The sequence below is a fragment of the Phycodurus eques genome, chromosome 16 (assembly GCF_024500275.1).
Source record: "Phycodurus eques isolate BA_2022a chromosome 16, UOR_Pequ_1.1, whole genome shotgun sequence".
Taxonomy (NCBI): Eukaryota; Metazoa; Chordata; class Actinopteri; order Syngnathiformes; family Syngnathidae; genus Phycodurus; species Phycodurus eques.
Window position 1 is genome coordinate 9021717 of NC_084540.1, and position 24594 is coordinate 9046310.

General features: G+C 43.3%; 1 protein-coding gene across 1 annotated transcript in view; it reads right to left on the reverse strand.

Annotated features, from left to right (window-relative positions):
• Positions 1–14021, reverse strand: part of LOC133414427 (microtubule-associated serine/threonine-protein kinase 1-like) — a 55658-nt gene extending 41637 nt beyond the window's left edge. Inside the window, 2 exon segments of the mRNA XM_061699773.1 lie at positions 189–220; positions 13418–14021. Coding sequence (XP_061555757.1) covers positions 189–220; positions 13418–13456 — 71 coding nt within the window. The 5' untranslated portion in view covers positions 13457–14021.
• Positions 14022–24594: the final 10573 nt, after the last annotated feature.

Here is a 24594-nt window from a genome sequence, read left to right on the forward strand (position 1 = left end):
GCACCACGGACAGCATACAGACTCTGACAGGCTCCCCAGCATAACTCCACCTCCTTCACAACCGCACAAAAAAAAAACACCACACAAACACACCTCAGAGCTTCCTCGAAGAAACACTCTTCAGGGACACGAGCAAAGATGAAGGAAGCGAGGACAATGGAAAAGGGAGAAATGAAGATAACACTCACCTGCTGCTCTTGCGAGGCAGGGGCAAATCCTTCTGGAAGAAACACAAACACAATAAAAGGAGATCAGGTACAGAAAATCCACAGGTGCAGGTAATTTCTGTACAAACACTGTACACATTTTTCAACAGCAATTGATAACACAACATCAATATTAGAGAACACCAGAATAGGATAAATGCTTTTCTTCCTTATTAAAATTAAGAGAGGCTGTACGACACATTGTTCAACATGTATAAACATTGTTACAGTGGTAAATGCATTGCACAGAACAATGTTTTGGTTGGCTATTTCTATATAACTTTTGGAAAATTGAATTAAAAAAAAACTGTTCAATGAAGACCAAAAAAGTGTGGGATGAGTTAACGATTACATGCATGGTAGAAAACTGAAAGAATGAAACATAATCTGTCACATTTACAACTCACGCTCAAAAGTATGTTTTTTGTTGTTGTTGTTTAAAATAGAACAGAAAACAAAAACAGCTTTTTCCCTGCCAGGTCAGATTATATATTTACTGTATACATTTACTTATAACATTTTTAAATGTTGTTCACGATGACATTTGCTTTCAAATAATGGGGAAATTTGAAGAGAACCTACTGGCATCTTATTGCCTTTCAGTTTTATTTCTATGATGTGGATGTTTGTGAAATATTTTCCTTCTCCTTACAAATGGTCAATGATCACACAATTCGACATCACGTGTACGTGAGCATTTATTTTTATGTATAATCATACATTTTAGCCACGCTTTGCCCCTTTCTCCATCCTCCCCCTCTTGTGTCCATATGGACAGGGAACACTGTAAGTACACAGTAAGAGCAGTGTCATGCCAACAAAATCTGGCTCAGAACAAAGAGACAGGGAACGCGCAAACAAGTAAACAAGGGTGGAGTGCAGGATGAGAGGACAAGCTTGTGAGAGATCGTGCCTGAGGACTTTTCTCTAAGCTTTGAATGTACTCTGACTCTCAATGTATGTTTTCTATTTATGCATGAGGGTCTCAGATGAGAATCAATGCACAATTTACAGTGGTACAAGTGTTAGGTATCATTAATGCATTGGAAGCTTCACACCTTCTCCTATCACGTGGAGATTAACATTGTTAAGGTCCTGTTGGCCATGTATCGATTACCTGGTAACCACAGACCATGTAATTATTAGCTTAATGATAACTTGTGTGTGCGTGTGCAATATGTGGTCAACGATTACCTGCTGAGGCAAAAAGCTGACAGTCATCACAATAAATAAACTTTTCCTCCTTTTGATCAAAGCACATCCATGTGTGTACTTCCCTAATGCAAGGATGTCCCTGAGGCTTTCCAGAACATGTTAACAAATCCCTCTTCACAAGGTCGACCGAATATTAGAGCCATTGATCCCTCTTTGCTATGTCCTTCATCCGATCAGGCTAATTGACCCTGAGCCAACAGAGCCAAAAAGACAACGACTTCCAAGAGCAAAAGGCATTGCCACCGACTTTGTGACAATGAAGATAGTTATATACAAACATGCCTGATCTTCCATTCCATCCTCTGCACCAATGCTATGTTCCACTTCATCGCTGTCCACATCTTACATATACTGTACATATGTACAACCCCAATTCCAATGACGTTGGGACATTGTTCATTCATTCATTCATCTTCCATTCTGCTTATCCTCACTAGGGTCGCGGGCGTGCTGGAGCCTATGTCAGCGGGGTACACCCTGAACGGGTCGCCAGCCAATTGTAGGGCACATAAACAAACAACCATTCGCACTCACATTCACACCTATGGGCAATTTAGAGTCTTCAATTAACCTACCATGCATGTTTTTGGGATGTGGGAGGAAGCCGGAGTACCCGGAAAAAACCCACGCAGGCACAGGGAGAACATGCAAACAACACACAGGCGGGGCCGGGATTTGAACCCACTTACATCACCTTTTCTTTTAACAACATTCAATAAACGTTTTGGAACTGAGGACACTAATTGTTGCAGCTTTGGAGGTGGAATTCCTTCCCATTCTTGCTTGATGTACCGCTTCAGCTGTTCAACAGTCCGGGGTCTCCGCTTGTCGTATTTTACGCTTTATAATGCACCACACATTTTCAATGGGAGACAGGTCAAGACTGCAGGAAGGACAGTCTAGTACCCGCACTCTTTTAAACGAAGCCATGCTGTTGTAACACGTGCAGAATGTGGTGTGGCATTGTCTTGCTGAAATAAGCAGAGGCGTCCATGAAAAAGACGTTGCTTGGATGGCAGCATGTTTCTCCAAAACCTGTATGTACCTTTCAGCATTAAAGGTACCTTCACAGATGTGTAAGTTACCCATGCCATTAGCACTAACACAGCCCCTTACCATCACAGATGCTGGCTTGTGAACTTTGCGTCCGTAACAGTCCGGACGATTATTTTCCTCTTTGGCCCAGAGGACATGACGTCCACAATTTCCAAAAATAATTTTAAATGTGGACTCGTCGGACCACAGAACACTTTTCCACTTTGCATCAGTCCATCTTAGATGAGCTCGGGCCCAGAGAAGCCGGCGTCGTTTCTGGGTGTTGTTGATAAATGGCTTTTCCTTTGAGTTTTAAGTTGCACTTACAGATGTAGCGCCGAACTGTATTTACCGACATTGGTTTTCTGAAGTGTTCCTGAGCCCATGTGGTGATATCCTTTACACATTGATGTGGGTTTTTGATACAGTGCCGCCTGAGGGATCGAAGGTCACCTGCATTCAATGTTGGTTTTCAGCCTTGCTGCTTACATGCAGTGATTTTTCCAGATTCTCTGAACCTTTTGATGATATTATGGACCGGAGATGATAAATTCCTTGCAATTGTACGTTGAGCAACATTGTCCTTAAACTGTTTGACTATTTTCTCACAAACGTATTCACAAAGAGGTGAACCTCACCCCATCTTTGCTTGTGAATGACTGAGCAATTCAGGGAAGCTCCTTTTATACCCAATCATGGCACCCACCTCTTCCCAATTAGCCTGTTCACCTGTGGGATGTTCCAAACAGGTGTTTGATGAGCATTCCTCAACTTTCTCAGTCTTTTTTGCCACCTGTCCCAGCTTTTTTGGAACGTGTTACAGCCATAAAATTCAATGTTAATGATTATTTGCTAAAAACAATAAAGTTGATTAGTTTGAACATTAAATATCTTGTCTTTGTAGTGTATTCAATTAAATATAGGTTGAACATGATTTGCAAATCATCGTGTTCTGATTTTCTTTATGTTTAATACAATGTCCCAACTTCATTGGAATTGGGGTTGTACATATTATTAATATTATTTAAGTTAAGGCTTTAGAATTCTTCATAAATTCCCCTTAGAATAATTTTAAGAAAGTTCTTACGGACATATTTGTTGATGTCTAATTTACCATTTGAACAATTTCCGTGTATTAAACTGCTGTTTTATAATGCAACATAATGATAAATGGTGAGTAAAATTCAAGATATAGGTTAACAAGACTTGGGGTTGTATATATATATATATATATATATATATATATATATATATGACCCCGGGAGAGAGGCGGGGTACACCCTGAACTGGTCGCCAGCCAATTGCAGGGTACTTATAGACAATCAACCAGTTGCACTCACATTCACACCTAGGGGGAATTTAGAGTCTTCAATTGACCTACCATGCATGTTTTTGGGAGGAAACCGGAGTACTCGGAGAAAACCCACGCAGGCACGTGGAGAACCTATACGGGCGTGCTGGAGCCTATCCCAGCTATCATTGGGCAGGAGGCGGGGTACACCCTGAACTGGTTGCCAGCCAATTGCAGGGCATTATACAAACAAACAAGCATTCGCACTCACATTCACACCTACGGGCGATTTAGAGTTGTCAATTAACCTACTATGCATGTTTTTGGGATGTGGGAGGAAACCGGAGTGCCCGGAGAAAACCCACGCAGGCACGGGGAGAACATGCAAACTCCACAGGGATTGAACCCCGGACCTCAGAACTGTGAGGCAGACACTCTAAACAGTCGTCCACCGTGCCGCCTATACACACACAAAATAAAAATAAATTCAGTTCAATAATTTAGTGTCATTGTTCGATATTTTTTCGATACAAAAAAGAGAAATGTTCATTCCTTTTTTTAACTTGGAGGTTATTCAACTCAAAAGTATAGTTTTACAATTAAATGTATCTGTTGAAGCTTTACCTGCCTCATTTTTTTTAATTTTATTTATTTTTTGCTGGACCTACAGGTTAGAACCATATAAAACAAAAATAGTACCTTGAAAAAAATAATAAAATCAATAAATTAATCACTCATCTTCTGTGGTGCATTCTTAGCAGTGTATCTTAAAAAATAAGTACAAGAAATAGCTCCCTAAACATATTGTGAAATATAATAATTAACATTTTGAAACCTTCTAAGAACACAATATCAACCAAATACAGTACTGCATTTGCAGATGATGTTTTGCTTTGACCTGTTTGAGATATGAGCAGGGTATGGTGGCAGTGAACTCAACTCACTTCACAACAAGAAGCAGTGTGGCAGATAGCAAACAATGCTTCAAAAAGGAGGTGTGAAGTTGTTTTTTTCCAACACTTTGAAGTTAACTGTCAAACTAAACGTGAATTAAACGTGTGTTGTTTCCTCAGAAAAGTCAGTTTCGCAAACATGCTAAAACGCCATATATTAGACAGGCTAACGAATACATCAGTCTCACGGTGCTATTAAAATTCAAACAGATATTTGAACACAAATGGTGGCGCAACACATGTAGACAGATAATACATGATATTCAAGTTTATATTCTTTATCATCTGCAAAGAACAACGGATATTACTATGGCTTAAGACAAGCACTTTGTGACAGTTTCCATGTATATCTGTATGTCTGTTTGATACTGTCCCCAGGTGTCCAAGGCACAAACACCTGAAGGAGCGACACCAATCTAAGCAAGAAATGTGGCCAAAACTGGATAATTCTTTATATTCTATTTACAGTAATTATGTCATTGTTGTATGTTTTCATAAGTACAATATTATAGTGTTATTGTTATTATTAAAACCACATTACACTTTTTATGGGGGGGTGAGAAAGACAATTTGAGATACCAGTGTTTGAAGTTACTTGTGTGGTCACAGAACGAATTCATGTCATATTTCAAGGGATCACTAAGACTAATCAAGGAATCAAAGCATTTCAAACAGTCAATCAAATATGCATTGCTATGTATTATTTATTTTTACAAGAAAAGAAATCATGACAAAACACACAGGACCTCTACAACAATTTTACTCAATGTATTTTGTTCTACATTGCTTGCTAGATCCTTAATGTATTTCAGCAATATCACACCAGGACTGTCTTGGTTAGCAGTCCACATAGAATGTGTAAAAAAACAAATGCAAGCATTTATCAAGGGATCAGACAATACTTATTTAGCTGCTTTAGTGAAAGTCAGACCTGTGAACATCTGCTTACTGTCCCTCTGAGGGACTCTTGACTCCTTAGGCATGTCTAGGCAATAACAAGTTGCCACATTAAACAAAGTACAGCTGTGTATTAGCCGTGGGTTTCCACTTCAGGAACTTGAGGGGAAAAGTAGGTCAGCCCGCACTCATTGACTGTTGTGGTCACCTCTGTGGGACGTCTTTCTGAGTCTTTTTGGCAGGAGAAATAAAACAGCCGCTGCCAGACGGGGCACAGTTATGATTGCTCCACACTATACTCACGAATTGGCATAATCATTTTAGAACCACATCAGATGAACATGTCAAAGCAAGCACAGCAAGCAAAGATCAGCAAGACTGTCGATGATGTTCCTTTTGTTCTTCTTTAACATCTGTTGTTGTGACTGAACAATTAAATTCACTAACCCACTAATTGCCTGTGATGGAAATGAAATGAAGAAATGAGGGATGATGAAACAGCTTTTCCAATAGATGCTTGCGCCACCTGAGCCTTGGAAAACCAATCATAAAGAACACAGTCCTCCCTTTCTCACAGGATTACTTTCACTCGTTTGATGATGCTCACGATGAACAAGTGCAGTTCTAGCAGACATAGCTCCATAATTAAGTCAAAACCATGGAGTGAGTCCAACAGGACTGTGTGCTTGAAAATCAAATCTTCATGCAAAGATGGCCTTAATTAGCCTACTAAAAATTCAATTAAATTAATTCTCCATCACTTCCACATTGTAATGTCTGGTACTGTCAGGTTGGATTACCTTCCAATCCTCGTCCTAAATTCTATATCTAAAATCAACTTTAATTTGCAAAAAGGTCAGTAAGAGACAACTCATTTGGTAATTCCAACCAAAGCTCGCATTTGGTCATATTGTCAGAAGACCACATTTGTCTTTTTCAAACTCTTTAATAAGCCAACCAGTCAAAAAATCTGACCAGTTTCGGGTCCCAGTCCTAGATTGAGGAAACATTCATTTAAACCAATGAGATCCAAATGTTATTCTGTGTGACCTATTTTTCTCCCATGCATGGCTGCTGCTTGCTGACTGCATAGTCGTTGCCTGCAAATTTCGTTTTACATCATGATGTTTTGCATGTGGGAGTTTAAGTACGTCACCTGCAGATGCCCTGTTTCTGTCAAAGCATGTTGACTTTGACAATGAATGACCTCATTTGTGATTAAACACTGGCACTCGTACAATTGTTCGTGCTGTTAGGGCATGTTCTCAAAATGTGAGTCACCAGTCTTGATGTGTCATTTGAAAAGTCACTCAACCCCGAGCAAAAATGTGCATAATGTGAAAATGTCATTTTAAATAACTTTATCCAGAACCAATTGATGTGCATTTTCTTTTTTTCTAATAGCTTGTCATAAATTGCAACCGATCCAGTTGTTTGTCAGATACAACAGCTTCTCCCAGGTCAGGTGTGTCCTTCAATTCACGTTGCCACCACTAACACAACACATGTGAGCATGGGGTGTAGATTCAATCTACATATATGCAATTTAATGTATGATGACTCCAATAAACCTCTTGGTATGTAGCTGAAACATACAACCACCACCACCACCCCACCCAAAAAAAAAAAAAGAATACAATCCGAATTATCAATACAAAGTTACACAGTTAGAATATATACAATTGAAATGGGGAAACACAAAAACAAATATGCTGTCATCACTGCCTTAACAATATCCTGTCTGTGTGAACAATGACAGTTTGAGAAATGTGGATTAAAACTGAGCTAAAATCCATACAAACGCACGATGCCTCAGTGTGTTCCGGATGAGTTTTTGCCTGTAAGTTATCATAGTGAAATATGGTCATCAGCACATACACACACTGTTGGAGAATAGACAGTTATAAACCACATGGTTTATTATCTCTGCTTATACGGACAGTTCTGATGAAAAAAGAGATGGGTGTGGTCCATAAGAAAGGGTCCCGGGGGTCAGGGAGAAGGATGAGGCAGACAGATTTCTACTTCTTGTCACCTAAGGTTAGATAAGATTCATACAGTACCCCTATTCCTACCCTTTACTTACAACCCCAATTCCAATGAAGTTGGGACGTTGTGTTAAACATAAATAAAAACAGAATACAATGATTTGCAAATCATGTTCAACGTATATTTAATTGAATACACTACAAAGACAAGATATTTAATGTTCAAACTGATAAACTTTATTGTTTTGGCAAATAATCATTAAATTAGAATTTTATGGCTGCAACATGTTTCAAAAAAGCTGGGACAGGGTCATCTTTACCACTGTGTTACATCACCTTTTCTTTTAACAACATTCAATAAACGTTTGGTAACTGAGGGCACTAATTGTTGAAGCTTTGTAGGTGGAATTCTTTCCCATTCTTGCTTGATGTACAGCTTCAGCTGTTCAACAGTCCGGGGTCTCCGTTGTCGTATTTTACGCTTCATAATGCGCCGCACATTTTCAATGGGAGACAGGTCTGGACTGAAGGCAGGCCAATCTAGTACCCGCATCTCTTTTACTACGAAGCCACGCTTTTGTAACACGTGCGGAATGTGGTTTGGCATTGTCTTCATCACCTCTAGGTGTCGCCAAAGCACCAAAAGCTGCAGAAACGTGCGTACGCCAGCCATGCAGTTGGCGTGAGGCACCGCACATTTCCAAGGTCAAGTCACTCTTGATACATCTGAACTTTGCCGTGAAAAAGAACGGATGCCACGTTTTTGTGCGTACGCACCTTTTGTACATGAGGCCCCTGGATATTTTTGTGCGTACGACGTTTTCTGGATTTGAGCGTACGCCATCTTTTAGTAGGAAATCCATGCAAGTCTTTGTATATGAGGCCCCTGGTGACAAGAGTTATGTCAGCATTGTTTCTATAACAGAAATGTTATTATCAACAGAAATTTGCAAGATAAACACTGTGGTATGGGTGAGATCAAAGAACTCTTGACATCACCACTCCCTTTTATAATGTAGAACACAAACCTCTCTAAAGGATTTAAAGTGGTCAGCGGCTCAAAATGAATTACAATCAAAGGGGCGGTTTATGTTCACAACGTTGTGATCACTGGTGCAATACACTGAGATCCAGTACATGAGCCATATCAAATATACTGACAATAAAGGCTATGTTTTTATTGACACTATCACAGAGGTTTTAATTTAACAGTATAAATGTGGTTCTTGTTTGGGTGTCATTTGTAGTGATGGACAGTGTTGGGTGGTTCCGTTATGTTCATCTAAAATAACATCTAGTAAATCAAAAGGCAGTTCCATTCATCTATTTTCTTTAGCGCTTATCCTCATTACTGTCAGGGGCAGAGGTTGGTAGAGTAGCCAAATATTGTACTCAAGTAAGAGCACTGTTAGTTTAGAATAATATGACTCAAGTAAAAATAAAAAGTAGTCCTCCAAATATTAATTAAGAGTAAGAAAGTACCCAGTGAAAAACTACTCAAGTAAAGAGTAGCTGATGAGTAACTTCTGATTTTTTATTTTTTTTTACATCAGAGCATGAACGTAAAAAAAAAATGTAAAAAAATTATAAGTCCAAACCCACCTGCCACCTTTTCAATTTTTAAGTGCCCTGAAACCAACAACACATGCATTGGGCCCTACAGAAACATTATTTGCTTTCACTTAAAAGACTTAAGGAAGAAGCTGTTTCCTTGAAGAGACTTGTTGATAGTGTGTGCGTGTGTGTGTGTGTGTGTGTGTGTGTGTGTGTGTGTGTATGCGTGCGCACTTGCGACAGAGAAAGAGAGAGACAGAGAGAGAGAGAGAGAGATTACAGCATGGCACATATCCTGAAGAAGCATGTTTTACAGTGACTTACAGTGACTTATTATCATAAAATACAGCTAATGTTGCCAGATGCACTGCCAAAACAACAACAGAAACATCTGCAACTTATCGCAAGGTGTTTTCTCAAGCTATAAGCGGGCTGAAATATCCACGTTTGGAGAGACGCAAGACTACACTAAAGCTGTTGTTTTTCAGAGTCTGTAAAGTAAACACTTGTGTGGCTATTTTTTTCTCCCCCAAAGTAAGTCATTTGTGTGTGGTCATGCGACTGCCTTGTGTCATCTGATTGGTGAATTTGAGTCAAATGACACTATGGATCACGTTGGATTGACACAACAGCCCCTTATGTGGGAGTCAAAGGTGAAGTCTAAAAATAAATTGCGCACGCAATAAGATATATATAAAAGTAGCGAGCGGGATATCGATCATTGTAACGGCCTAAATATGTCGATTCTTCTTAATATAAAATACTCAAAGTAAAAGTAAAAAGTCGTCCTCCAAATATGAATTAAGAGTAAGAAAGTACCCAGTGAAAAACTACTCAAGTAAAGAGTAGCTGGTGAGTAACTTCTGATTATTTATTTAGTTTTTATCAGAGCATGAACGTCAAATAAAATAAAAAAATAATAATATATGCGAGTCCAAACCCTCCTGCCACCTTTTCAATTTTTAAGTGCCCTGAAACCAACAACACATGCATTGGGCCCTACAGAAACATTATTTGCTTTCACTTAAAAGACTTAAGGAAGAAGCTGTTTCCTTGAAGAGACTTATTGATAGTGTGTGTGTGTGTGTGTGTGTGTGTATGCGTGCGCACTTGCAACAGAGAAAGAGAAAGAGAGAGAGAGACAGAGAGAGAGAGAGATTACAGCATGGCACATATCATGAAGAAGCATGTTTTACAGTGACTTATGATCATAAAATACAGCTAAGGTTGCCAGATGCACTGCCAAAACAACAACAGAAACATCTGCAACTTACCGCAAGGTGTTTTCTCAAGTTATAAGCGGGCTGAAATATCCACATTTGGAGAGACACAAGACTACACTAAAGCTGTTGTTTTTCAGAGTCTGTAAAGTAAACACTTGTGTGGCTATTTTCCCCCCCAAAGTGAGTCATTTGTGTGCAGTCATGAGACTGCCTTGTGGCATCTGATTGGTGAATTAGAGTCAAATGACACTAGGGATCATGTTGGATTGGCACAACAGCGCCTTATGCTGGAAGTCTTAACATCAAATACTGCAAGTTAAAGTAAGAAGTGTGGTGCATTCAAACTACTCTGACAACTACAATGTATCCAAAATGTTACTTGAGTAAATGTAATGGAGTCAATGAAGTGCATTACTACCCACCTTTGGTCGGGGGTAACTGGAGCCTATCCCAGCTAACTTTGGGTGAGAGGTAGGGTACACACTGGACCGGTCGCCAACCAGTCACAGGGCACATGTACACAAAAAAACATTCACACTCAAATGCACACTTATGAGCAATTTAGAGTATTCAGTTAAGCTAGCATGCATGTTTTGGGAATGTGGAAGGAACCCAGAGATAACCGGCAAACTCCAAACAGATTCGAACCCCGAACCTTAGAAACTGTGAGGCAGACGTGCCCACATATCATCTACTGTGCAGCTGTTACGTGCATTATTTGTGAGAAAGCAGTTTACATTTGTGCTTTTAATGTGCGGTTGAGCAAGGTACCTCTCAGCAACCAGTCCCAATCTCCACAATTAGTCTGTTTTTCATCTCTCCATAGCCTCTGATTGTACATGTGCATACAGTATGTTTTTGGAATGTGGGAGGAAGGCAGAGTACCCATGCAAAACCCACACAAACACAAGGGGAACATGTATACTGGGCTTCAGTCAAGATTTGAAACCGGGAGTTCTCGACTGTGAGGCAGACGTGCTAACCACTTAGCTACGTGCTACTCGGTTAACAGTTCCACGGATGAAAAAACATTCTGTATGCAAACCTTTATCCAGATCTTACAATATAAGGACTTTTTCATTTGCCCATGCGCCATTCCGCCACAAAGTTTTATGGAATCTGTTTTGTGAGTTTTCTGTTACCCTTTCTGCTGTATCTGTCCTACTACTTACTGTTTTACTATGTCAAAATAAGTGCTGTGGAAAAAGGTCATAAAACACCCATAGTGTAATTCTTAGAGGCTATCACCATCAGAAATACATTAATGGAAACTGACAGCACATCTCCAGTTTGTACCCTCACACATGCGTTTCAAATTGAATTAAGTCTCACTGCGATGTCAATGAGTGCACCTGGCACATGTCGGCAAGATCCTAAATTTATGTTAGTTATTTTGAGGCAATGCATCATGGGTGTGACCCCTGATCCCTAACTGTAGGGGAGTGGGATGTGTCACCATATGGTGCAAAAAAAAAAAGTGTGCGTGAGAGAGAAAGCCAAGAGTGAAACGGTTGGGTTGATTAGACCCAAGGGAATGACAAGGCAGCCAATCAGCTATCAACACAATTTTACACTGCACGCACACACAGTGTAGACACAGGCGCCAGAAGAGCTAAAGGTCAACCGTACACATTCTTTTCACATACTGTACATGCAGAAATTAACCAGACAATCATCGAGTCACCGAGCAATGACTTGTGTGAGCCTGACTCTATGATGATACATTTCCCTGCAGCTTTTTATACATCACATCAGCACAGTGAAGAGTTGTAGGGATAATGAGATATGAAACCATCAGCACACTTCACTACTAATCCTTCCCTGATACCTTTGTCCTCTTTCCATCCCTCTTTCTGTTGTGACAGGGGTCAATTTGCCACTAATCAGCTTCAAAGTACAATTTCAAGCCTTTGCTAGCATTGTTAATTTGTAGTTGGCACATCGCTAACTGAATGAATAAATGGAAGTAAATGCACACACAGATGCACACATCGCATGCGCACAAGAGGTTGCACTCCCCCCGGCAGGCTGCTCATCTCCGCTCACTATACACTTGACTGAATCATGCAGAGATTGAAGATGGGGGGTGTAGAGCAATGATGAAGCAGGACGCTTTATATTGGCTGACCAAAGCGGTTTGAATTAACTCCCATGAGGTACAATTCATTAGCAGCATTTAGTCAAAAACACTGTTTGGCCTACATAAGCACTTCTAATCACATTCATGATCCTACTAAAGGACAGGTGAACATCACAGCTACAATGGTGGGATGAAGAAAACATACCTTAAACACCACCATTTACCCCCGCCCCTCCACCATTGGGACCATCAGTAAAGCGAAATAGGTCCTCTGTGGTCTATTAATATGAAAAAAATTAATCTTGGTTCGATAATTTAAACATACACCAAAGAAATTTATGTTTTTGTTGAAATCTTTTGTTTTGCTTGATGCCCTGTAGTTGTGATGATTCTCCAATGTGGAATTTTACTTTTGGGTTCTGTATTTTTCCTTTTGCTTTTAACGCTATGAATCATTCATTGTTATTACAAATGATTATATATAATTTACAGTTATAGATTACATTAGAATAACATATGTATTACTTTATATGAGTAGATGTTATTTTATTTTTTTTTATCAATTACGGTTATTACAGTATAACGTAAAGAAACTGCACTGTAGGAATGATAATTATATCGCTCAAACAATATACGTATCATGATATATTTTATCCATATTATTTATAATTTTAGATGGAATAAGAATAACATATTGGTTAGGCTATTAGATTTATATTACTATATGACATGTTTTATTTACTGTTGTTTTCTATCATTAAGAAAATGCACTGTAGAAAAATTAAAATTAATTATCATACAATAAACCGTTGATGTGGATAAAATGTAAGATTCGACTCAAGTACACGGAAACAACAGTACCATGTCAATAGAATTGCATTGTTTAAAAACAAAAAAATGATACTCATAAATGGGATATACCCAATACATTTCGAGGATCACATGACAGAAAGGCGATGTCCAGCATGAGCTCACCTGCAGCCTCCGGCGTCGTATTATGCCCGAGTCATCCATGTTTTAATAAAGTGCAATGACAATAAAATGATCAGCTCGCTGTGTTCTGTGTTCGGACCGAACGGGACTGTAGCTGCCAGCCGAACTGCACTGCAACAGAAGCAACAAAGTCCTGAGCGGAATGGTCCGCTGTCACGTCGAGGAGGAGCACGAAATGACACAAATGGCAAGCGGACCCATTGTGTCTGGTCTAAATTAATGGCACGAAAAAGAAGCCATTGAGAGAAACCTCACTGTTGACAGTCGTGCAGTTGTTGTCCGAGCATCCTTGACAACCCACCAGAGGTTTGTTTGTCCGCCTGGATACAGTTCTTAGGAGAACTAACCCGGTCCTGGCTCGTCCTGCTGTGTCACAACACGACAGCATCCACAAGAAACGCGAGCTTCTTTCCACGCGAGAATTGCGACTTCTAAAGCCCAGCTCGGCCAAATGCCTATTTGACGTCCCGGAGAAGGCCACCCGGGAACCGCTTATTCATAACTCTCTTCTCGATAAAAATGCAATTTCCCCCTCAGTCGTCCATCTTCACTTTCAATAAAACTGGGGAAGCTGCAGCAGCAGCAACAGCAGCAGCAGCAGCAGCAACGCGATATTTGTGTGACTCCTTTCTGGGATTCCCTGTCGCCCCTCCTCTTCTTCCTCCCCCTCCTCCACGCTCTCCTCACATCATTGGAGCTTCGCGCAACGTGCACGATGATGCGTCGTCACATGTCGCCGTTGCGCGTCACATTTGGGCCACACCGGGCTTCGTAGAAACTGGTAAACCAAATTCAGCACCATAGATAGTGACAAAAAGATTAGATAGCTAGATAGACCCCCTTCTCCATTTTATTTTGCATAATTTCCCCACTTTTATGTTTTTGATCATCAAACAAATGTAATGACAAAAGGCAACAAATGAAATCAAGCTTTTTCCATTGCTGGCAATGAGTATTTCACAGGTGATGTTTTGGCTCACTCTTCCTTGCAGAATTGTTTGAATTCAGCAACAGTGGAGGGTTTTCGAACGTGAACCGGTGGCGCCGGTTTACTGACGTAAAGGCTCACTGTAAAGAGTAATAATGTACTACAAAAATACGGTTCAGACTTTCCTCCAATGTGGAAAAAAAGTATTGTTCGTTTTCATATGTCCAATACAAAATAGAAAAAGACAATTAAGCCAAGCTAAATTAATCAATGTTGGGGACAAAGACAAAGCCCCTCCTTGAGCTGTCACTTTGTCGTGGTGGAGGGGTTTGTGTGTCCCAGTGATCCTAGGAGCTAAGTTGTCTGGGGCTTTATGCCCTTGGCAGGGTCACCCATGACAAACAAGTCCTAGGTGAGGGACCAGACAAAGCACGGCTCAAAGACCCTAATGATGACGACAAACAATGGACTTCGTTTTCCCTTGCCCGGACGCGGGTCACCGGGGCCCTCCACTGGAGCCAGGCCTGGTGGTGGGGTTCGAAGGCGAGCGCCTGGTGGCCGGGCCTGCACCCATGGGGCCCGGCCGGGCACAGCCCGAAAGGGTAACGTGTGTCCCCCTTCCCATGGGCTCACCACCTGTGGGAGGGGCCATATGGGTCGGGTGCAGTGTGAGCTGGGCGGTGGCTAAAGGCGGGGACCTTGGCGATCCGATCCCCGGCTACAGAAGCTGGATCTAGGGACGTGGAATGTCACCTCTCTGGCAGGGAAGGAGCCCGAGCTGGTGTGTGAGGTCGAGAAGTTCCGACTAGATATAGTCGGACTCGCCTCCACACACAGCTTGGGCTCTGGTACCGGTCCTCTCGAGAGGGGTTGGACTCTCCTCCACTCTGGAGTTGCCCACGGTGAGAGGCGCCAAGCAGGTGTGGGTATACTTATTGCCACCCGGCTCGGCGCCTGTACATTGGGGTTCACCCCGGTGGACGAGAGGGTAGCCTCCCTCCGCCTTCAGGTGGGGGGACGGGTCCTGACTGTTGTTTGTGCCTATGCACCAAACAGCAGTTCAGAGTACCCACCCTTTTTGGAGTACTTGGAGGGGGTGCTGGAGAGCGCTCCAACTGGAGACTCCATTGTTCTGTTGGGGGACTTCAATGCTCACGTGGGCAATGACAGTGAGACCTGGAAGGGCGTGATTGGGAGGAACGGCCCCCCTGATCAGAACCCAAGGGGTGTTCTGTTATTGGACTTCTGTGCTCGTCACGGATTGTCCATAATGAACACCATGTTCAAGCATAAGGGTGTCCACACGTGCACTTGGCACCAGGACACCCTAGGTCGCAGTTCGATGATCGACTTTGTGGTCATGTCATTGGACTTGCGGCCACATGTCTTGGACACTCGGGTGAAGAGAGGGGCGGAGCTGTCAACTGATCACCACATGGTGGTGAGTTGGCTCCGATGGTGGGGGAAGATGCCGGTCCGACGTGGCAGGCCCAAACGTATTGTGAGGGTCTGCTGGGAACGTCTGGCAGAATCCCCTGTCAGAAGGAGTTTCAACTCCCAACTCCGACAGAACTTTGCTCATGTTCCGGGGGAGGCGGGAGACATCGAGTCCGAGTGGACCATGTTCCGCGCCTCCATTGCTGAGGCGGCCGACCGGAACTGTGGCCATAAGGTGGTCGGTGCCTGTCGTGGCGGCAATCCCCGAACCCGTTGGTGGACACCAACGGTGAGGGATGCCGTCAAGCTGAAGAAGGAGTCCTATCGGGCCTTTTTGGCCTGTGGGACTCCTGAGGCAGCTGATGGGTACCGGCTGGCCAAGCGGAATGCAGCTCTGGTGGTCGCTGAAGCAAAAACTCGGGCATGGGAGGAATTCGGTGAGGCCATGGAGAAAGACTTCCGGACGGCTTCGAGGAAATTCTGGTCCACCATCCGACGTCTCAGGAGAGGAAAGCAGTGCACCACCAACACTGTGTATAGTGGGGATGGGACGCTGCTGACCTCGACTTGGGACGTTGTGAGTCGGTGGGGAGAATACTTTGAAGACCTCCTCAATTCCACCGACACGCCTTCCCATGAGGAAGCAGAGTGTGGGTTCTCTGAGGCGGGCTCTCATATCTCTGGGTTTGAGGTCACCGAGGTAGTTAAAAAGCTCCTCGGTGGCAGGGCCCCGGGGGTGGATGAGAGTTCCTAACGGCTCTGGATGTTGTGGGGCTGTCCTGGTTGACACGCCTCTGCAACATCGTGTGGACATCGGGGACAGTGCCTCTGGATTGGCAGACTGGGGTGGTGGGCCCCCTTTTTAAGAAGGGGGACCGGAGGGTGTGTTCCAACTACAGGGGGATCACACTGCTCAGCCTCCCTGGTAAGGTCTATTCAGGGGTGCTGGAGAGGAGGGTCTGTCGGGAAGTCGAATCTCAGATTCAGGAGGAGGAGTGTGGTTTTCGTCCTGGCCGTGGAACAGTGGACCAGCTCTACACCCTCGGCAGGGTCCTCGAGGGTGCATGGGAGTTCGCCCAACGCGAAGGCGTTCGGCCGCAGGACTCCCAGAGGGACAGGACCCCCTGATACGGGCTGTTCGGTCCCTGTACGACCGAGTCAGAGTTTGGTCCGCATATCCGGCAGTAAGTCGGACTCGTTCCCGGTGACGGTTGGGCTCCGCCAAGGCTGCCCTTTGTCGCCGATTCTGTTCATAACATTTATGGACAGAATTTCTAGGCGCAGCCGAGGCGTAGAGGGGGCCCGGTTTGGTGGCCTCAGTATTGCATCTCTGCTTTTTGCTGATGATTTGGTTCTGTTGGCTTCATCAAGCCGTGAGCTCCAACTCTCACTGGAGCAGTTCACAGCCGAGTGTGAAGCGGCTGGGATGAGAATCAGCACCTCCAAATCTGAGACCATGGTCCTCAGTCGGAAAAGGGTGGCATGCGCTCTCCAGGTCGGGGATGAGATCCTGCCCCAAGTGGAGGAGTTCAGGTATCTTGGGGTCTTGTTCACGAGTGAGGGAAGAATGGAACGGGAGATCGACAGGCGGATCGGTGCAGCGTCTGCAGTGATGCGGACTTTGTATTGGTCCGTTGTGGTAAAGAAGGAGCTAAGCCGAAAGGCGAAGCTCTCAATTTACCGGTCGATCTTCGTTCCTACCCTCACCTACGGTCATGAGCTGTGGGTCGTGACCGAAAGAACGAGATCCCGGATACAAGCGGCCGAAATGAGTTTCCTCCGCAGGGTGTCCGGGCTCTCCCTTAGAGATAGGGTGAGAAGCTCGGTCATCCGGGAGGATCTCAGAGTAGAGCCGCTGCTCCTCCGCATTGAGAGGAGCCAGATGAGGTGGCTGGGGCATCTGATTCGGATGCCTCCCGGACGCCTCCCTGGTGAGGTGTTCCGGGCCCGTCCCACCGGGAGGAGACCCCGGGGACGACCCAGGACACGCTGGAGAGACTACGTCCATCGGCTGGCCTGGGAACGCCTCGGGATCCCCCCGGAAGAGTTGGATGAAGTGGCTGGGGAGAGGGAAGTCTGGGCGTCCCTGCTAAAGCTACTGCCCCCGCGACCCGACCCGGATAAGCGGTAGAAAATAGATGGATGGATGGGGACAAAGACCAGAATCAAGAAACAACAGTGAGGTCTTTGTAGAAATGAAGCTCAAGGAATCATCACGTAGACTTTTGCAGAAGACCTTCCCAGAAGAGTCGATCCAAGCTGGTAAAGCTGCAAACTATAGTACGTGTAGGTGTAATAGCAAGATGACCCAATACCTTTGTCTATCTACTGATGAGCTACCCGTTGCTATTGCATAATGGCTTTTGCGGGGGGATTAGCTCTTTGATTTTATATAACATATTGTCACCAGTTTTTCAGGGCTGACTGCCACTTCCAGGAGGCAAATGGACAGATCGGCCACATGGAGTATTCTTGTGAGGCTATAAATGCCTTTTTGAATGGGTTTCCTGTACAAATGAAATAGTAACATAACATTCATTGTGATACCACACTACCAGATCTGCCAGAAGATTTACATTTACGTTTTAAGCAAACCACAAGAAGGAATACCGATTACTTTCCTAAAAGGATGATAAGGTGTTTTGGTGACATACTTCTTTACTTTGTAGTAACATTCCAAAATAAACTTTTTTTATTTTAACAAATATTTTCAGCAGGTCCATCCATCCATCCATTTTCTGAGCCGCTTCTCCACATTAGGGTCGCGGGCGTGCTGGAGCCTATCCCAGCTATCATCGGGCAGGAGGCTGAGTACAGCCTGAACTGGTTGCCAGCCAATCGCAGGGCACATACAAACAAACAACCATTCGCACTCAGTCACACCTACGGGCAATTTAGAGTTGTCAATTAACCTAGCATGCATGTTTTGGGGGATGTGGGAGGAAACCGGAGTGCCCGGAGAAAACCCACGCAGGCACGGGGAAAACATGCAAACTCCACACAGGCGGGGCAGGGGATTGAACCGCGGTCCTCAGAACTGTGAGGCAGACGCTCTAACCAGTCGGTCACCGTGTCGCCATTTTCACCAGGTCATTAGTGTAATTCATTTAATTATTCAACAAAATTGTACCCAAATGGGCAGCAGGGTGAAATAGTGTTTAGCACGGTTTTTCACGGTGTCGTGTTGTTGCTAATGCCGACTCTTCCCTCTGTACTACTGTTGAGTAAAAGTGACTGCTGTGAAACTGATAATTATAAACAACAAAGTGAATGGTGATATAAGACTTGTACACCGTACTGTACATATACAATAAATGAATGATTAAAAACATCTGGGACTCAATAAAAGCTAACTTGGGCTTTGTGAAAGGTTTGACCAAGAGTAAATGAACCTTCAATTTGACAGAATTGGTGACAGAATGTGCTCAGAAACGTAGCCAGGAAAAGGCTCCAGTAAGCAGGCTGTTGTGTGTCAGATTAAATGGAGCTATGAAGGCCATCTGGTTGGCAGTGCAGAAGCCAAACCGTCTCTGGGTTGACGTTGGGGCTTTGTTTTGTGGCCTGAAGGCAAACTGTGTAAACCCCAACACACACACCTTCACTGCACCATCGAGCCCCCTCGCAGCTAAACACAAAACCTTGTTGCCGCTCAGCTCCATCAAAACCTGCAAAATCCGTGTTTAGGCTACACTCCAGAGGACACATAGTGGAAAAATGAGGCTAAATATTAGCGCTGTGGCACAAGAGGTGTAAAAAGCCAAGTGCAGGTGGAAGTTGGGCCCAAGACGTCGCATTTAAGTGAGTTTCACAATGGCCTCATTATAGTTGTGGAATTAATTGCTTGTGCTAAGCAGCTTATAAACACATAAGAGATGATGGCGCTGTCATATCCTCTTATATAACAATCGGGTAATCCTTTTGAGTTTGGAGAGTGACAACTGCTCAGTTTTCTTGATACTTATCATCGTCACAACCCAAGCCCAGTCAATATCCATCCATCCATTTTCCATAGCGCTTGTCCTCTTTTGGGTTGCTGGTGAGCTGGCGCTTATCCCAGCTGACTTTGGGCGAGAGGCCGGGTACACCCTGGACTGGTCGCCAGCCAATCGCAGCCAGTCAATAATCACTGAGATAAAACATTATGACAAATATCATTGCCATTACACATAGCACTCATTTATCATGGATTCATCAATTTTCTGACTGACATTTATGGTGAGTGTCCACTCCATGGAAACTATGGAAATTAAAACTGATGAGATGCCATTTCTCAACTTTTTGAAAACAATCTCACCATTTTTAAAGTCTACACTCAAACACTATGAGAGTCCTAGCAACTTCAGCAAATTGATTTGCATTTCAAAGCCTATGAATGGTCTCTTTTGGTGTGCGCTTGGAGCCCAGTGTTAGCTCTTTTTTTTTATGGTTTTACAGACTCAACACCAACAGGAGTCCGGAAGGTCACACTGCACATGCACCAGCAAGGCTCTCTGAATGCTCTATGTATATCATGAGCTCACATTGAGCGCGTGTGTGTGTGTGTGTGTGTGTGTAGGTGTGTGTAAGTGTGTGTAGGTGTGCGTGTTGAGTACACAAATAAAAACAAGATGATTGTATTAAGGAGGCCTCCAGTGGATCCCCATTGCCAGGAAACACAAACTGCAAACAAGTGGCCTGATGTCCATCCATCCATCCATCCATTTTCTGAACCGCTTCTCCTCACTAGGGTCGCGGGCGTGCTGGAGCCTATCCCAGCTGTCATCGGGCAGGAGGCGGGGTACACGCTGATCTGGTTGCCAGCCAATCGCAGGGCTGGCCTGATGTCATTGCAAGGAAGTTGAAGGAACAGTGAGTGTGTGTGTGCACCCATTCATTGGTAAGCCACTGTGACCTCCTTGTGGTTGACGATTGTATTACAACAGAACTGTGGTGCTGTTGGGTGGAGAAAAAATAAACATGCAGTGTCATTCTTAAGGGTGTTTTGTGTAGAAATCAATATCTGACATCACAGCTTCACTGGGAGGATGTCAGAGTAATCATTTGTATTTATTAGTTTGCATCTCCTGCTGCATCTGAATTCAAGTGATTTTATCTTACACTTTTGTAGTGCCCCCATCCCTCTTTGTCTGAGAGTAGGACAGCCCACAGAGGACATTGTGTGTAATCCTGATTTCCACAGCGTCTCGTTCTGAATCAGGGGGCACCTCTCCTGCTGGCAGCCCGCAGGCCAGACCCAGCAGGATGTCCCGAAATCCTCCTCAGTAAACTGCATGACAGCCTGCCTGCTTGTCTGCCTGCCTCCATGGAGAAGGGACATCATAAGAGGATTGCGATGCACTCTGAGCAGAGCACCAACACACAAATGCACACAAATTGATTGACACACTCACTGACACACAACTGAGCATTTGAGGTTACGTGAGGCAGATATTAAAGGGACTGTAAAGTCATTTTCGTGTTTTGTTTCTACAACCCCAATTCCAATGAAGTTGGGACGTTGTGTTAAACATAAATATAAACAGAATACAATGATTTGCAAATCATGTTCCACCTATATTTAATTGAATACACTACAAAGACAATATATTTAATGTTCAAACTGATCAACTTTATTGCTTATTAGCAATTAATTTAGAATTTGATGGTTGCAACACATTCCAAAAATGCTTGGACAGGTGGCAAAAAAGACAGAAAGTTGAGGAATGCTCATCAAACACCTGTTTGGAACATCCCACAGGTGAACAGGCTAATTGGGAACAGGTGGGTGCCATGATTGGGTATAAAAGGAGCTTCCTTGAATTGCTCAGTCATTCACAAACAAAGATGGGGTGAGGTTCACCTCTTTGTGAACAAGTACGTGAGAAAATAGTCGATGAAGCAAGATGGCGCCTACCTGTGTGGTCGCCTCGGTTACACGCGCTCTAGTATTGTTTTTGTGTTTTTCGTTCATCTTTGGAGACATTACACGACTCACTTACACAAGGGGAGACTTGCTAGCCATCAAGGAGGTTACTCCGGACTTTCTTTCACCAACTTTCGCAAATCCGCTCAGTTTTTTCCCCGAGTTACTCACCGGAGCGGCGACCGCGGTCTTTGTCGCATGGAGGCGAAGGCGACGCCACAGAGGGAAGCGAGCCGGCATCCAGGTGAAACTCCGCAAGAGAAGAAAAAGATTGGCGTTCCCGTCGATCCACCTCGTGAATCTACGCTCCCTACCCAACAAAATGGATGAGCTTCATCTTCTGATAAAGACCAGTAAAGACGTTCCGCCGTCATGTGCTTTACGGAGACTTGGCTTTGTGAGGCTTTACCCAATGGCGCCGTCATGCTTCCGGGCTTTCATCTTCACCGAGCAGACTGCATCACGGAGTTAACGGAGAAAACAAAGGGCGGCGGGATATGCTAGGCCTCCACCTCTGCTAGCTGGGCCTCCGCCATTGCCGGCCGGGCCTCCGCCACTGCTGGCTGGGCCACTGCCGGCTGGCCCTCCACCTCTGCCGGCTGGGCCTCCAACCACTGATGCGGAAGCTGGCCGCGTAAAGCTATATGCAAACATTGGCAATAAAAGAAACAGGGGGCTGCCGAACCCCGCAATACTAAAGCACCGGAAACGCAGGGTGTTCCAAACCGTTAATAACTCTAAATTAATATGGGACCCAAAAGGCATTCTTTGTGCACACTTAAATATACGAAGCATTTTAACGAAAAGTGATCAGGTCAATCACCTTCTCACTGACTCAAATATTGACTTCCTCTGCCATGAATCTTCCTCAGCAATACTATCTGTACCTGGTTATAAAATGTTTATAAACGACAGACATGGTTCTAAGGGAGGAGTTGTTATGATTTATGCCAAGTACACTTTTAATTGTAATGAAATACATGTTACAGATGAGAATGGATTAGAATTTCTTGGACTGTTTCTTTGTCACAGCAAATGTCTTTTATTCTTGTAGTTATTTATAGGCCTCCCTCATCAAATGCAGCTTTTTATGAAAACCTGGAAATTTTACTGAAACAACTCAATCTTGCAAAAGAGGTGATAATAATGGGTGACCTAAATGTTAATTGGGAAGTTAACAAAGTTAGGAAAACATTTAAAAGGGTTATGGATGATATGGATATGACTCAGGTAATTAATGGCCCTACGAGAATTACAAACTCCACCCGAACTCAGATTGATCTAGCTTTTACTAATAGGCCAGAAAGGATCTTGAAGCCATACAATATGCTCACAGGATTGTCTGTTTTATAATGGTCACAAGAAAATTAAATAAAAAGCGCTTCAAACCCTTGGCCACCACTGAATCCAACAGGATACCAAAGCATGAACAACAAAATTTCCAAGATTCTATCCAAGAAGTAAACTGGGATGTATTACTCGCTGGTAAAAAAAAATAGACGAAGATTGTTCTAAATTTGCCAACAAAATACAATAAATTATTACACAATTTACAAGGATAATTAAACTAAAAGCTAGAAAGAATGGCCTTCCTTGGTTAAACACATTTATTCTGAAACTGATGAAAGAACGCGATCATTCCTTGAAGTTGTCGGTCAAATCAGGATACAATAGACATCACTTTATTTCACTGAGAAATAGGGTAGTGAAAGAAATAAGAAAATCTAAAGCTGACTTTTTCATTACTGCTTTGAATAGTGCAAAGTGAAATTCAAAAATAACCTGGAATTATATTAAAAAACTATTGGGTGATACACAAAATAACAAAACAAAACTAAAGCAAATTAAATTAAATGGAAACATCCTGACGGAACCTTAAGTGATGGCTGATGCTTTTAACAACTACTTAATTGAATCTGTGTCAGAAATCTATTCTAAGTTTGCAGTAAAACAAAGGAAGGAATACCCTGCATTGTCTGCAACGCAGTTCTTTACTATTACAAATATTACTGAGACGAAAGTTATCGATTTAATTCATTCACTCAAACTATCTAAGGCAAAGGATGTTTTTGGATTGGACACGAAGATGCTCAAAGATCTAGGTTCAACTCTTGCTTCTCCTATTGCCTCAATCATTAATCTTTCAATTTCATCTGGTCACTTTCCAAAGGCCTGGAAATCTGCTATTGTTACCCCTGTCTTTAAATCCGGTGACTCAACTTCTCTGAATAACGACCGACCTATAAGCATTCTTCCGGCCATTTTCAAAGTTGCAGAAAAATGGGTGTCAGAGCAGATTGTCCATTATTTAAACAGCAGCTCCCCCTCTCTCCACGCCATGCAGTTTGGTTTCAGATCCAAGCATTCCACTGAAATGGCTACATGCCTCTTCATTGAGAAAATAAAATCTTCTCTCGACAAGGGTGGAGTTGTAGGGGTGGTGTTCTTGGACCTCAGGAAAGCTTTCGATACAGTAAATCACTCTGTTCTTCTTACCAAGCTCTCAAAATTTAACTTCTCTCGCAAAGCTGTGAGCTGGATTGAATCATATCTGCATGACCGAACACTATCTGTATCAGTTAACAACTGCAGATCAGAGTCTCTTAGGCTAACCTCTGGAGTCCCTCAGGGATCAATATTAGGCCCCCTTTTATTTTGTCTTTATGTCAACGATTTGCCCACTGTTTGTTCTGAAGCAGAGTGCGTAATGTATGCAGACGACACGGTTTTCTTTGTTCATGGTCGTTCCAAAGATACTGTTGCTGCTAAACTCACTAATACAATGTCCTGTGTCACAACTTGGTTGCAGGAGTGCTGTCTACAGCTAAACGTTTCTAAAACTGTAGGCATGTATTTTACTAAAAAAAATAGAGCATCACCTGACCCCGACAT